Raw genomic sequence first — 15,856 nt, forward strand, 5'->3', positions numbered from 1 at the left:
CAGCTGGATGGTGAATTTGTCCTTAGGGTCATTGTCTGACACTTGCTAAAACTGGGCGTGCTCAGACCCTCCGCAACTATGCTATGCAGTCAATACGGCTGGGCTTCTTGCCCCCGATCTCCTCGGGTTTGAGCTTCTCGCCTCTCACACTTACATCATTTGGGTTCGTTTTCAAATTTATATTATCCAAACAGTTCCCGCGAGTGTGGTGGCAAGTATCATTCCAACGAGGTAGAGGCCCCATAATCCGGTGACCCTTATACTACTGGAGGGCGGGAGGTGCCCCAGTGGCCGCTTGCGTCTGGTTTTTCTGGCGCGGGGGTCCCCGCAAAGCGAATGAACTCTGACCACGCAAGGCCCCTAAAGGGGGCGCCACTGCTGGAGTTACTCGGGATTTTCACAGAGGTGGTCTCCTCGCGACCCAGCCGGTTAAGGCAAGGCCCTCGGTCAAGGATGGACGGATTTACGATAACTGACGGTTGACGAGGGCGGCAGCGGCCTGGCTCTTCGTCAGCTCGGGGCAGTGTGAGTGCCTACTGAGCCCGTCCTCCCACTGACGGCTCACCTGTCCCGCACCTGTGTCCTCTGCAAACAGAGGGACACGCGCAGTAATTTTTTGTTACTCGCGATCACTGTTTCCCCAACCTTTCAATTCTACTAAGCCCTCTCACCCCGACAAGATGCAGACCCAAGAGAGGAAACCGGCCCGGGCTATAGCCCTTCTAGCCCTAGGGTAAATACACCCCTGCAAGGAAAGATTTGTTAAATCTTTGTGTCAAAGGTGTCATACCAAGCGAACTTTATCCTTGGTATGAATCTTTACCTGTTAGTAACGATGTGTTGGATAGGCTATGTGAGCCTGACGTCACTTAGCTCGAGGAAGAAGAGGAAAATGATGTGGCTACATCATTAATGCTGTTCTATTGATGATTTTGTAACGTGTTCTTGTTCATTATGTTTTAATTAGGTTTTGTATACTTAAAGACAGTTTTTTTTCAATAAATGTTGCCTAAGAATGTTGTTTTACTTTTATACTTTTCAACTGATAGGACACTAGTTTTAAATTAGGCAATAAATTAATAAATAAGCAAAGTCTATTTAGTTGGGTATTTTATTTAGACATAGTTATGTAAAATATGTTTTACTCCTAAAATAACTAACTGATTTTAGTTACTAGTATAATATTTAAATGCTGATGCGAAAACTAACTAACTACATGTGAAAAGTAACTAAGTGACAGATAAATAGGAAAACCTTGGGGTAAAAGAAATTATCCTTTACAGTTAATAATTTATATACTATTTTCGTGGTTTAATACATATAACATATACTTAATTAATATATCTTCAAAACAAAACCTTTCATGCATCGATAACTAATCTCTGAAAAAAGTTATATTTTTTTTTGTCATTTAAGACATAAAACACCTCGTATCTCAAAATCACTTAAGTGTTAGTTAGTGATTTTTCGCTCTACGGGGACGGTATCTATCATTCTATCTCAAGTCATACAAACACACCCACAGTGATACACTTGCATACATCTACGCGTCGTCCTTGTCGGGCTCCACGTCTCCCGGCTCCACGATCTCAAAGTCTCTGTCGGTGGAGGAACGCTGGCTGTTCTCTGATTCAGACTCTGATTGCTTGTCGCACGCTGGCGTTGATGTGTCCTGTTCTGATCTGAAATAATTAATAAATAACTTCAGTTTTATCCCAAAAGCAATGAAATTAAAATACCGCAGAAACGATATGATTATGAGTCCTAAGTTTAATCACCTATAAAAATAAAACATGAAATAATAAGAGTAAAAAGGCCCTAAAGATGTATCCCACTTATGATTATTTATGCATTACTTAAATCCACATAAAATATTGCAATAGCCACTAAGTAAATCAAACAATATTTTGGGAAAACTAAGCAGAGCATACTTTTAAATACGGACTTAAATATATAAATTAATAACCAGACTTAGAATAAATACTCGTGCTCAAAGTGACAAGACTTCTAGTAGATATTTTTTACTAAGCAAATAATATATCAGCATCACCAAACAACACACAATTCAAACCAAAATAACAAGAGACAAAAGCACGTGATAGAATGGCGATTGATTCGTAATAGAATTTTTTTACGTATGCATGTAGATGATTTTAAAAATAGTAGTTTCCGTTCCCCTGTTCCCCATTGTTTAATTTATTTCCCGGCCATATCGTAATTTTTCATTTAAAATCGGTACAGCCAATTAGCAGAAAAAGCATAACAGACATATATTTTTTCATCTATTCCGTTAGCAAAGAAGTTAATAAGTAAACGTACTTATTATCAACAGGAGTGTCATGTTCCTCCTGCGTGTCGACAATCTCGACACTAGGTTCAGCGTCTGTCTTCTCCTGCAGTAGCGGCGTCTTCTCACTCTCGTCGTCCGAGTTCTTGTCTTTCTTGCGTTTCTTCTTGTTTTTAGACGATTTGTCGCTGTCCGAACCAGGGCCGCGGTATTCGTACTGTAATAAGATAAATGATGATTTTAGTAAATAAATAAAATAATCGTTTAATTTAACGGAATGTAATTGGATTTCTAATAATCTTAGTTAAACCTAGTTTGGTAATTGCATTTTGTTTGTGGTCTTTTTTTAAGTTTATGAAGTAGTTACACTGTAAAATCAAGTGTACACTACGACAAAGTAATTTCCATGAAACGAAAATATTACGAATTAAGACTAAGCGCCTATAAGTGTATATACAAAAAATAGGTCTGATTTTTTGGTTTCCGAGTTGTCGTCTCGGGAATCAAAATTGAAACTTCGTTGTTTACAATCGTATGTCACTTTCACTTATATACCACTCCATTAATTAAATCCACGCATTTCAATATTAACTTTGCGCTTGTCATTAATAATATATTTGTTGATTATCAAATAAGTACTCACTTTATACAACGGCCAGAAAGACGCAAAGAATCCTACATCCTCAGTGAGATTGGGTAGCAACCAGAGATGATGTCGCGAGAGTGTCAGCATCCACACCAGACAGAACACCACCACACGTAGTACTGTTAGCGCTATGATCATTACCAGGAAACCGGCCGCCGCGATACTTAGGTAGTATACGCCTTTTCTGAAAAGGAAGAGGGAATGACGTTTTAAAGGTTTTAAAGGTTGTGAGGAACCAATTATGATTAATCGACTAGGCTTTATGTAGAATATGGCTCATTACGTAAAATTAGAATGTTTAAGGCTCTGAAAGTTCAAACTTTTAAGTGTGAAATGTGAAACATTGTAAAGTCTTGCAAACTATCCAAAAGGCTTTTTTTGAACCGTATAGCAGAGTAAAATTTACTCTATACTCTGGAAATACAGTAATCGAATGGAACGACACGGCGACGCAAGTTGCAAATGATACAATGGTTAAAGAGATCTTTATTATAATAACATGCTACACAGACAATGTGATTCACAATTAGGTAACTTTTAGGCCAGCCGCTGATCGTTTACCGATCTGAGAGCTTCAATGCATAATCAAATACAATTATTAACTTTAATTTATTGCAATTTGACCCGTTGCGATTCGTGTACTAATAAACTCAGATCCTAAAGTGTCTAAAATACTTGTATAGTGTAGATATCCTCACCTGACAGTGGCGGGCCACAGCGGGAACATGCAGACGGTGATGGTGCCGCACACGACGAGCGCGCCGCACAGCCAGTAGTACCACGGCTTGGGGTCGTAGATCCACACGTACGCGTCCACCGTGTCCAGGAACAGCTGCTCCATGTGCATCTCTAGGCGGATCTTGCGCTTCTTCTTCTCTTTCTCTTTTACGTCTTTTGTGTCCTGGAGTAAGGATACAAGAGATATTAGTATTTTAAAACTACTTTTTGATATGGAAGAAGATGTCTTTTCTAGACATAATGAATTTTCCTTTCGTGTTATTTTGAAACATTACAAACCTTAAATAAGGTTTTCTTTACTAAGGTTTTTTAAGGAAGGAAAAAACGGAATCCTACAAGAGAAAATTGTTAAATAACACTCGGGACCAAATTTCACCAATAAAAAACACAATAGCGGTTTTTGGAAAATCGGTTTACTTATGCGACGCGACTACTGAATTTCGTGAGTCCAAAGATAACATTTTCTACAAGGATTATCTTACAAGAATTTTAAAATGTAGGCATTTACTGAAAGACTAAACTAACAATGTACTGTATCTGAATGGTTTTTACCTTTCCTTCACAAGCGCTCGCTTGACTCTTCTCTCCATCTTTCTCGTCTCCACTTTTACTTGACTTCTCCAACTCCTTCTTCTTCTTTCCTTTCAACTCTTGCTCGCTTACTGGTACCTGGAATTAAAACGACAAACATAAAATTTGATGAATTATGATAGATTATTTCTGTAATATAAGTAAGACAAAAATCGAAAGCAGGCTATAAAAATAATAAGCCAATGGCGTTCCCTCATCTTTGTCTAGAGTAGTCTAGACATATTGGAACTATTCGTTCTTTTATTTTTCATACCCAGAACATTTACTAGAAAGAATAAGTATCTACTTAATAAGTCGAAATGTTTGATATGGCAACTTATATTTTATATGATCAGTTCTGATATATTCGTTTTAATTGTCAAAAATTAAACGACATAAATGTTTCAAAAATAATCCACACCTATATTTACATCCGTAATAAACCAAATAAACCAAAATCAAAGTTAATTGTGTCTAAATAAGACATCACCTAAAACAAATTCATGATCATGAACCCACGTTTAAATTACATTAACAAATGAACGAGTGAATGAACTATATAAAGACACGTGTTTTTCGCAAGTGTAACGTGTAAACACGCTTTGCATTATATGCTATCAGTTCTTATCATTACAGACATTGGAATAAGTCACCCTCATTATTAAGCTTACTTTGTAAAAAAATTTTTTTTTCAATAATTTGCAAATCGCATATTTGTAACTGTAGATTAGTAAAGTCAATTGTCATTTAAAAACGAAGTTCATTGCACCTAAATTACACATCACCTAAAACAAATTCATTATCACGAACCCACGTGTAAATGACATTAACAAATGAACGAGTGAATGAACTATATAAAGACACGTGTTCTTTCGCAAGTGTAACGTTTTGCATTACTATCAGTCCTTATCATTGCAGACAGTGGGAACTAGTTAGTCTTCATATAATGTTTTTGCGTAATCGTTTACGTAAAAGGTCAAGTTTAAATAGCACTCATTAGGAAGGAATTTTTGATATGCATTTGTCATTATAAACTAGTTTTTATCTGTGACTGACTTTTGCGTGGCAATATTTACATAGACATAATATGTAAACATGACGTCTGTTATACTCCAAGATGTAGGCAGAGATATATGCGTACATACGTTTTGCCATTTACAATGACAGTTACATGTTGCAGGGAACGAGTCTATAGTCACAGGCCGGACACATTTCCAAACTCCAGACCACTATTAAAAAAATATTCTTATATAAATTAGAAAAGACGAACGGCCATTCGACTACTGAAAAGTTACATTTAGCCCATTAGCTCAAAGGCCTGACGCCTTTTTCTAGGATGACGACCGGGGGACAAAGGTGGCGATCGCGATAACTCAAACTTAAGCTTTATATGATAAAAAAAATATGTCCTCTAAGGCCTAAAAATGTAACATTTCAATGGAGTATATTGGTACTAACTTAAAAGCTGTCGTATTTTAATTAAGGTATTACCTTTTTAGCTCTGTGGAATAGTTTGTGCAGTAGCATTTGATGCAGGTAGTCGGTGACTTCGAGCCGTGTTGTGAAGATGGGGTTCTTGCCCGTTGCCCATTTTGACGTCAGTAGTGCGTCCACTGCCTTTGTACCTATAACGATTACAACAAAATAATAAATATTAAGTTATTCGAGTATTTTATAAGAAGAAGTTTAGTGGTTCAAGAACGGTTAAACTGCATACTCTTTTGACAATAAATATGCTTTTTTAAAGGATAATTGCAGGCTTGCTGCGTTTGTGTGAAACATTCGGTTCGGTATTAATCGGCCTAGCCGGGCGGCAAAACCGAGTATGTGTAAATGATCGACTCAAGCCGAACAAGTGAGTCGAGTTATTATATATTATTATTATATATATTATTATATTGCCGAACCGAATATGTGTGTAGTAATCCTAAGTCATAAAACTCCAATGTGTCGTCGTGATCAAACGCATTTCCAATAACTTAGTTTGACACGAGAAGCGTTTCAAAGGCTGCCGATGAGCTGCCTGTGTGTCTCCATAAAATACTGACCCGCTTTAGACGAAAAACACTAGGTATATTATGTAAACTAACAATGACGTTTTAATAATGCAGGTCAAAGACTCCTACTTTCTCCTTGAATCGAGTAATTACTTTCAATTTACAAAGTAATAAAGCTCGCGCCGTACCATTTCTAGGAAACATTAAACGTACAATTTTCTACAGTCACAGTGGAAACATTGTAGTTTTAAAACAAAACGAATAAATTCATAAACACTTGCTGGACGATAACCCATTTTAAAAGTGGGTCATGTTGAGATCGCTTACCGGGAAATGAATGGCTCGCAAAACTAACTTTTATGAAAAACTGTATTTTTATTATAAAATGCACTGTATTTTTTAAGGCTTGTTTTACTGCAGATTAATGTTATTTTGACAACAATTAGTGATCCATTTTTTGTTTTTTGATATAGTGAAAGAGGTGTTATATTTACCGTTAATTAAAAAATAATGCTAAGAAAATTGCTACATAGGGACTTGGATTTTCTAGAGTGTTGGGACAATCAACTGGGATAGGTATATCATATTGTTTTTTACCATCTAAGTATTCCAATACAGAGAGGCTTATCAAAGTTTTAATCGACGATAACAATCGTAGTTTCTATAGTCAACGCATATTTTTAATGATATATTTTGCTATTACATGAATTAAAACAGAACAAAAACAGAATATCGTACACAATTGACATATTGGCCGAAATCTGCCAGTAACATTTTTACTAGAATAAATTGATGGTGATAATGTCTTATTCGTAACAAGACTTTCCTAAGTTCGTCAAAACAGGGGTCAAATTTCAAGCCGCGATCCAATCGATAAGATTGTCAACCTTGATGACGGCTTACCGATCGATAGCTATTAGCTATGATCATTACAATATAATGACAGGCTACCGGCTTACCGACTTTATTCTTACATTGTATGGCACTTTGTAATTTATTTATTTATTTGATTAGTGGGTTCAATGCCAAGGACTTTGATAGGTCAGTTCGAATATTTTTCTTGTAATTAAGTATTTGGAAGCCTTGTACTCAATAGTGGCTAGAATTTGGTAAGAATGATTAGAAATATAAAAAATTAATAATATATATTCCGGTAAGTTTATTTTTTAAAGCTTTACTATTTACAATGAATGAATATTGTTGGACTTTACACGTTAGTTGCATTTATAAAAACGTCTTTCTTAAGAGTTTTTAAATTTAAAAAATGATCTTATAGTTGACTAAATATCTACTAAAACGTTAGCTTCAATCGTCGGAATTAAGAACAAAGTTTTATAAAAGCAGAATCAGTAGCTTCTCTTCGATAACAAAAGAAATACGATGTGTTTTTGTTTTACTTTTTCGCACATTACACCTGTTGTAAAGTTGTCTATAAGAATGACTTATTAACACACGAGTGTTGTAGTATCTTGTAAAGTTGGCTAAAGTATTCAGGTCAGTACGTAGAGGCGGGGCGTTTTGACAGGTTTGTCTAGGTGAACGAACTGTCTCGGACAATGCGTGTGCGTGATAACACGAATCTTTCTCATTCACTTTTTGGCACTGGTTGAGATGAAAGTGCGAGAGGAAATGTTCGGTACGTTACGTTTTGTATTTACTTTTGATACAAAAGCTTCATTTGTTTTGAAGAAGGAAATGCAAGTTATTATACTGAATTAATTGAAATAGCTTTTTTTAGATCTGCCTGACCTCTTAATACAAGTAAAAAAGCCTCCGGCTTGTAGAACTTTGATACTATGTTTTATACGACACAAAAGAAAATCATCAGCAAAAAATACAACGAGGAATATTACTATAGAGTTCTATTAAAAAGGATATGTGTAGTCAAACTACACATATGTAGCTTACTACACATATCTTTTAGCTGTACATAAATCAAACTTTTTTTCACAAAGATAGTTTACCAATTATCTTTCTTTGATTTGGATTGATTGCATATTAATACAAATAATCACACTATAAAGCTACTCGAGGTATTAAAGTGGACAATCAGCAGAAATTCCTTTTCCCTTATTCATATAACAAACAAAAGACCGACAAACCCAAGGACTACTTGGCAAAGACTATTCACCTCGTAAAACTTAAATCACACAAAAAGACGTACATCCATTTAAATTCTTTAGTACATTAGCGGAAGTTCTCTTTAAAATGATCGGGCGCATATGTAAAGGAAATGCAGTTTTGGCACCGAGCCATCGAGATGTAAAAACTAAAATCTCAATTTTATAAAGAGGTTTTTATTTTTATACGTTCATTGATTGGGCTTTATATATCCTTTTGGGGAGTTTGTTCAGGGCTTTTGCCAAACTCGTGACCCTTCTTCAAGGTTGGCTGTACAGTGATTTCAGTAAATCTGATGATTTTATATTAGTTCGGATTTTGGTAAAGTATTGTAGGTCAAGGGAAGAGGTTTTTGGCAAAGCTTTGCGTATTGAAGATCCTATTGTTTAGTTTGTACAATATTCGAGTAGGTTAAACGTCAGAGAAAGGAATGTTTTGTAAGAAACACTTCGGATGCAAGGGCCTATATTGGTTAGTGGTTTGTATTAAGAACGTTACAGTAACTCAAATATATTGTAGATATTCTGTTTCCGAATGTCAACAAAATTCCAATTTCTATATTCTACGGCATTTAACGATAGCACGCGTATGAAACGATGATTCGTTATGGTCCCTGTATTATGTGTAACGACTTAAGCAGGTGTAATTTGTTTGTTGCTATAGTCCACTGCGATCTATTATAGTCCATGTATAAAAAAACGCTACTTTAACGAAAAACATTTCTTTTTGAAAGCGCAATACAGACTACCCGCACTACGAAAGGGGTTTTTATGATTCCTAAGGAAAGTTTTAATGTATAATTGTAAAGGTAAACCCGTTGAAACCTGGCGCGCCGCTAGTTTGTTACAATAATGTATTGAACAGAGACTTACCAGTAAAATACTCAACATGGTGATTCAAGAATTTGGTTTTCTTGGTAGGTACATTAGCTTTCAGCCATTTTGCCACCGAGTATTCCTCCCTCGTCGGCTTCTCTGACTCGGCTGGCTCTCCAAACTCCTGCAAGTTCAAGAAAAAAGGGTTAATATTACGACCCAATAAGTATTTAAAGATTAAATACACGTAAACTCGGTATTAATAGTCTCGTATCAACTTAGAAGCATGGTTTGAAGAACCTAATTTAGGATGTCAAGATAAATAAATAGGTTCTCACTTTGCTTTCAAGTTGATCCCAGATTAATTAATAAAATAAGTATTTGAAGAAATTACTAAAGACAACTCCAGAGTTATACATATGGAGAGATTTACACAGGATGATGATAGTTTTTTTTTGCATCCTGGTTTACCACTAAAAATGTCAAAAAGAAGTGTGGCCGTTTTGCTGTCTATTTGACAGTATGTAAAAAGCCCAGGGAAATAAGTAGTCTTAATACAAAGGCAAACTAGTCTAGTACTAGTCTGAAATGACTATCTATTGAAAAACTGTAAACAAAGGAGTTGAGAAAAACACAATCTTGGAAAAATCGTCGGTGCGTGCACGCACTCGTTACAGGCGAACACGTACCTATACCAATTTTTCTTTAAAAGAAAAATACTTCGATGTTCTAACAGGACTTTACGCCGCTAAAATGGCTAGAACAACTTTTTTTTTGACATAAAAAAATGGCCTTACCCACGGTTTCTGTGTACATTTATTTAGCGGTAGTTTATCTATTCAATGGCGTTTTTTTATATGAGTTTTAACGCTTTTGAATATATAAACTATCGCTAAATGTACTTCAGAAACCGGGGGTTAAAGGCCTTACTTATGTGCCTGAATTCCATATCGATACACCAATATATATTTCATACACAATCCATTTCTAGACGTAAACGTAACTTTAAAAATAAAGAAAACGGTATTCGACCTATCCCAAGAGTAAACTTTCGCTTTCAGCTCGATAGCCTCTTTGTTCTACGCTAACGGTATTCGTACGGTCTCGGTTCGCACTCTGAGTTAATGCCCGTTCCGTTTTAAAGAATTTCCGCAAGATATGAGCAGATAATCTTATACAGTGTTTGTATTTTTTGTTCGTTTACTTTTGAAGAAAAAATACAGTTTAATTTGCAAATTATTAAAATGGGAAATATCACTTTCACAAATGGCAATTTTACGAACCTACACAAACATCTGTTTAGAATTTTGAGTTACTACTATGGTGTAATTAGAACTGCTGGGTCATTTTGGAGCAATAAAAAATACACTTGCTGCTTTGGAAAGTCGGGGATGCAATTTTGCCCAGAGTAAGACTGATCAGTTATTTCTGAAAATACCCATATTATGACTATTCTTTGTGATTGAAGCAAGAGAAGTTTGTAACAACAACATTCTTTGGTCTACCTCTATCAGAAAATGTATTTTAAACTCGAGAGATTTGATTATATTGTATCAAGAAGATAATGCTTCTGTTCTTCGTCTTTCTAAATTAGCTCATTGTTTAGCAAAGTCATCTTGCATTCGTATTGTCATAATACATACATTAATTATAATGGTTTCGCCATGTGCTGTTCTCATAAATTATGACAATCACGATGCACGACAGCGTCATAATAACACGTGCAATATAAATATGTACACATATAATTAGTATGTTGATAAATAACTATGTATTAGATTGAAATACTACACATTTTCTTGGAAATACCGCCTAAGTAACCGTATCTGCACTATTTTTAACATCAGAGCAATGAAAGATGACAAGTGCTTTCCACTTTTATGCAAGAAAAACTGAAGGTTATATCCAAATAGAAGAAAAACAGATTCAAATTTGGTTCATTCGGTTTGACGCTACGACGCCACAGACGCGTTAAATCCTGTCTCTATTTGCGTCGTGGATTAAACAAGTATAAAGAAAGGGGATTCACTCACAAAAGATTTGATACTTCGCAAGTCATTTTCCTGCAGGACAAACTAGGTATGCATGATTCATTAAAAAGACATCGCGCCAAAAATTTTAGACGTATATAATATGAGTAATACGAAATACTACCAGACACAAACCTAGCATGTATTGTGATTATTTTAACATTTAGGGTTGAAAAACTGGTGAAATGACCTTCTTGACTTGACTAAATACCTACGCTTTAAAGGCCAGCTGATGACGCTTACAAGTGCCTCGAAGACTTTCCTCGCAAGTGGACTTTGAAAAGAAATAAACAAATAATTATATTGCTAGTATAAAGCCCAGGTCATTAGAAATATCCAAGTTTGGCAATCATTTGAACCTTAAATAGAGTAACTAAACTAAACTATTCTAATATTAGAAGAAGGCTGAAGAATTCGACAGATACAAGTTAATTGGTTAAAAATTACACCACAGCAGAGTCATGGGGATAAACAGGAACTAAATCACCCCAGCAATGTCCAAAGACATATCCTAGAACCATAAACAAATCAAGATTTGTAACGTCTAGACGTCAGCATAGACAAACATCGGCGCGAAAAACACCGCGATGCTCGTAATCAGTTGGTTACGTTAATCCGGTCATGTGTATAACCTTGGCCATGAACCACGTCTATTTAGTTCCCACTTCCCGCCTACACGACAGACATATCTCAAGATATGTGACCTACATTTTATTATTGGACTACTTTCTTTTGCAACGAGGTCATTGACTTTTAGTTTTTCGCGGGAACTTTTATCTATGACGGTTTGTATGACGTGTATTAAGTTCAAATTCGAATCGAAATTACGACTCTATTTTTCACTGTTGCATACTTCACAACACTACTTGTTAAAACCTTGTTATTCTTCCATTCATTTCGCTTAAATATAAAGCATAAATTCCTGTATTTATATCAGTAAATTGTCACTAAAATTCACTCACGCGTACCACATTTAACACCTATGAATCAACCGTTCGGTTTACCGTTACAGCACTCTAGAATCACGATTATTATTTAGAATCACACACATATTTTAAAATAAAACCTATGACACAAGTAACACGGTAAATTATTTTACATCTTACATTTAAATGTAATACACATTTACTTACAAAATCTCTCATTTTGAGACACTACCGCGCGTATCAAACACATGCACTATAGTGATAGTTTGCGCCTATGGTAGGTGAAAGTGGGGCAACTTGGAACCATTTAATTCGAAACATAGCTCTTCGATAGCGAAAACATGACAATGTTTTATGGAATGATCTAGAAATAAATTTCTTAAGTCGTATTTTGTCAGTCGCCCACCAAACCAGTCAAGTTTTGGGGAAAATGGTTTGTTTATCAGAGGTTTGACGTCATACGCTGTTATAAGTTTTCTTGCTCGTATTTTTGTTGGAAACAATAATTTTAAATGGCTTGTTTCCTGTTACGCATGTATCTGTACTATTATTTTATTGCAAGTCGTTAATTTTATTCTACGTTCAAGCGCGGAACGTCTTAGAAATTACGACACCATCGTATTGTTTTATTTAGTTTGTTGAGTATTTTTCGAGATATTCCTAACTGTGCGTTTGTAAACTTTAACTTTTTCCATTCACTCAATTGGTGAGTGAATGTTTTGATTTAGACAGACGCACTGCAAATAAAAACTGACATTAGCTAATCGATAACAGAGGTCAGAGTTCGTGACCGCTCAAAAGGTCAAATAGGAAATCCGAACTTTTTTTGTTACTCGGGAAAATTTATTACGGATAGGTAACTTTAGATTTTTACCATAAATAATAAGGTATATAATATAGAAGTGCATTTGCAATCTATGCAGTTTCAAATTACCGATATAGATATAATAAAATTGATTTGACCTACTTTAGAATATTGAATAGAATGGACAATAATCTCAGACTTGTATCAAAATCAATTGAGCCGTGTCGTTCGGACACACCATTGTGAAAAGTGATTTGATTCGTCACTGTCGCTATTCATCAAATGCAAGTGGTGACGCGATTATGTAATCTGTGCAAGGAGCAATTTATTGTACTTACCTACCTATTTAGTTTTTTATACAAAATGCATCATCGTGATGGTTTGAGTACCAAAATTTAAGCAAAAATATAACAGTTACGTTTATTGTCCTTTATGTATATGAGTATATATGCAAGGAAACCTTTTATCCTTGTAGATATCCTGTTAAAATCAGTTTTTTAGAAACATTCTTATTGATTTGATTCAATTTCATATAAGTACCTCTACAAAAAATATGTCAAGGACATAAATAGCGTAAAATTTGACAGTTCTAGCAAAATATATTTTCAAAAATCGTTTAACTAATCGCGTGAAAATTCCATACAAATCGTACATTGAATTCGAAGCGGAACTAATTCTGCGTTGACGCTAGAAGCCGACTGTTGTAGAAGGCGTAACTAAAGTTTACATAACACTCTACAGTTCATAAACTAAATTATTACTGCTTTTGATAAGAAAAATAGGACTGTATGTCATATATACACGACTATAGCTTACATGTAACAGAGAATTTAGGGACCATATATCCATAGAATCACCCTATCTTCTGAGACCAAAAAATGTCACTTGCCATGATCTCTACTAACTTCTTGAGGAAACACTTTGTCTTTAAAGGCCCTAACTCAGAAGGCATAACAAAACTAGTATTTAATGCAAGATAAGTTTATATTATCAAGTATGTCCATTGTTTGGGCTCATGAGTTAATCATGATATGCATGCAGCAGTGAAGAAAGTACTCCTATCACTTCACGGGATTTTCAATATCAGGAGCATAAATATAGTTAGGTAAACTAATGTCAAAAGGGAAATGATTAGCGCATCTTTCTTTACTTTTAATAAAAGTATAATACAAGTAGGCCATTATAATCTCTTATAATCATTGGATTGTGGTTAGTAAGAGAGTGTCGGGAAAAACCTGTTGATATGACTGAAAAAATAACAATTGATTTGTTCAAGTTGTTCTCATTATCTAATCATATTGTATTAGCTAAATTACTCAGATAAATAATACTTTTCTTTCACAATTAATACATTATAAGAAGAACATAAGAGAAAACAGTTAAGTGCAAATTATGAGGACTCCCAGAAAACTATGATTACTAATTTGGTTTATTGCCAAGACAAGTAATATTTCTGAGGCATTGAGGAAAGAACAAAGGCCAATAAATATTAAATAATGCATTATTTATTAAATAATAATATGTTAGCCGTGAGCCATTTTGATTTCTAAGTAAGAAATATTAGGAAATTTTAAGCCTAATGGCACCTTAAGGAGATACTATATTTCAACACATTCTATATAGAACAATGTTTGTGTACTTACTTGAGTGACATTTTGAAAAAAAAACATTTGGAAAGGTTTGGGAAAGTCAAGTAAGATTTCATTGAAATATTAAGTTCTACAAAATTTTAGCTTCTAGATATTGTTTAATCAAGTTTATAGCATAGTGTAGCCACAAAACAGTGGTGCAATATTTTTCTACCTAAATCATTATTGACTGCTATTTAAATATAAGCCACCAAAGGAAGTAATTTCACACCTGTGCAAATGTGTTCAATGCCAAATTAATAATAAAACCATCTGTTATAACAGAAACTAAATACTTAAATTATTATACAAACATTTGCTATGTGAAATAAACTCAGACAATCAAAAGTGTGTGTGCAAAATGTGGAGAAATAAAAATGATCAAACCTTTTTTCGCTGTAAACAAAAAAAATACAATTAATAAGCTAATGCATGCATGGAATGATTGTGTTATGAATCAATTTGATTTGCTGAATGATTACATTTAGTACCTAGGTAAATATAACTAGTGGACCAAATTGTAATTGAATTTTTAAACACTTTAATCAATTAGAAATAAAATTATTTTTGTTGGTAATAAATTGCAGCTAAACATAAATCTAGCAGTATCTTGCTATAATCTGATCATGTGGCTATTAGTAAATAATCGCTGTAAACAAAGGATTCCCAAAAATAGCTGACAGTGCGCTCGTACAATGACGCTGAAAACGAAGAACTACGCATAAAACACACGTTGGTTTTCAGCCAGCCTCCGAACTAAACATAAAATCGAAATGGATGCGTCATTCAGTAAATACCACGACCAACGGTAAAATACTGACGTCAATGCCTAATTGCAGGATACCGACCTCTTATACCGGTCATAAGGATTATATGGAATCAGAAAAAAAACAAGAGAAAATCCTTCGCGATTGTGAAAATCCACACGCCGCATCGGCAATATGGAAACTAAACTAAAAACAACAATGATAGAATCTTAGCACACGGAAATAATTATACGGACTAATTAGCAAATGTTACTTACCTCTTTACGCTTTTTAGTTTTCCTTTTGTCTGCCATTATAATTTAATTTTGCCAACGTAGTCTGATTGTCTGGAAATCTATTCGCTTTTCTTGTTTCTCTGACGCTGACACTTTTTTGTTGACAGGTCACCATTGAATGAATGAAATGAATGGACGACATGAAATCATATGTCGGAAATGCCAGTATACACGAAAATTCTTATCATTTTTCAAATTATTTTAAAATATGGCAATTTTTGTCTAAAAAGTCTATGTCTCCAATTTCTGTC

General features: G+C 34.7%; 1 protein-coding gene across 2 annotated transcripts; it reads right to left on the bottom strand.

The window, feature by feature from the left end:
* Nucleotides 1–1,093: 1,093 nt before the first annotated feature.
* On the bottom strand, nucleotides 1,094–15,728 carry Trp1 (translocation protein 1). Of its 2 annotated transcripts, none has more exons than XM_076121969.1 (8): nucleotides 15,588–15,728; nucleotides 9,232–9,358; nucleotides 5,733–5,866; nucleotides 4,224–4,340; nucleotides 3,632–3,834; nucleotides 2,931–3,117; nucleotides 2,320–2,504; nucleotides 1,094–1,682 (listed from the first exon to the last, which is right to left on the bottom strand). In XM_076121969.1, exons 1-8 carry the CDS (start codon nucleotides 15,621–15,623, stop codon nucleotides 1,544–1,546), a joined length of 1,128 nt encoding a protein of 375 aa, XP_075978084.1. In that variant the 5' UTR covers nucleotides 15,624–15,728; the 3' UTR covers nucleotides 1,094–1,543. The 2 variants fall into 2 exon arrangements, with proteins under 2 accessions (XP_075978084.1, XP_075978085.1); XM_076121970.1 differs by lacking the exon at nucleotides 15,588–15,728 and adding an exon at nucleotides 12,338–12,481.
* Nucleotides 15,729–15,856: the final 128 nt, after the last annotated feature.

Source organism: Anticarsia gemmatalis, chromosome 13 (assembly GCF_050436995.1).
Source record: "Anticarsia gemmatalis isolate Benzon Research Colony breed Stoneville strain chromosome 13, ilAntGemm2 primary, whole genome shotgun sequence".
NCBI lineage: Eukaryota > Metazoa > Arthropoda > Insecta > Lepidoptera > Erebidae > Anticarsia > Anticarsia gemmatalis.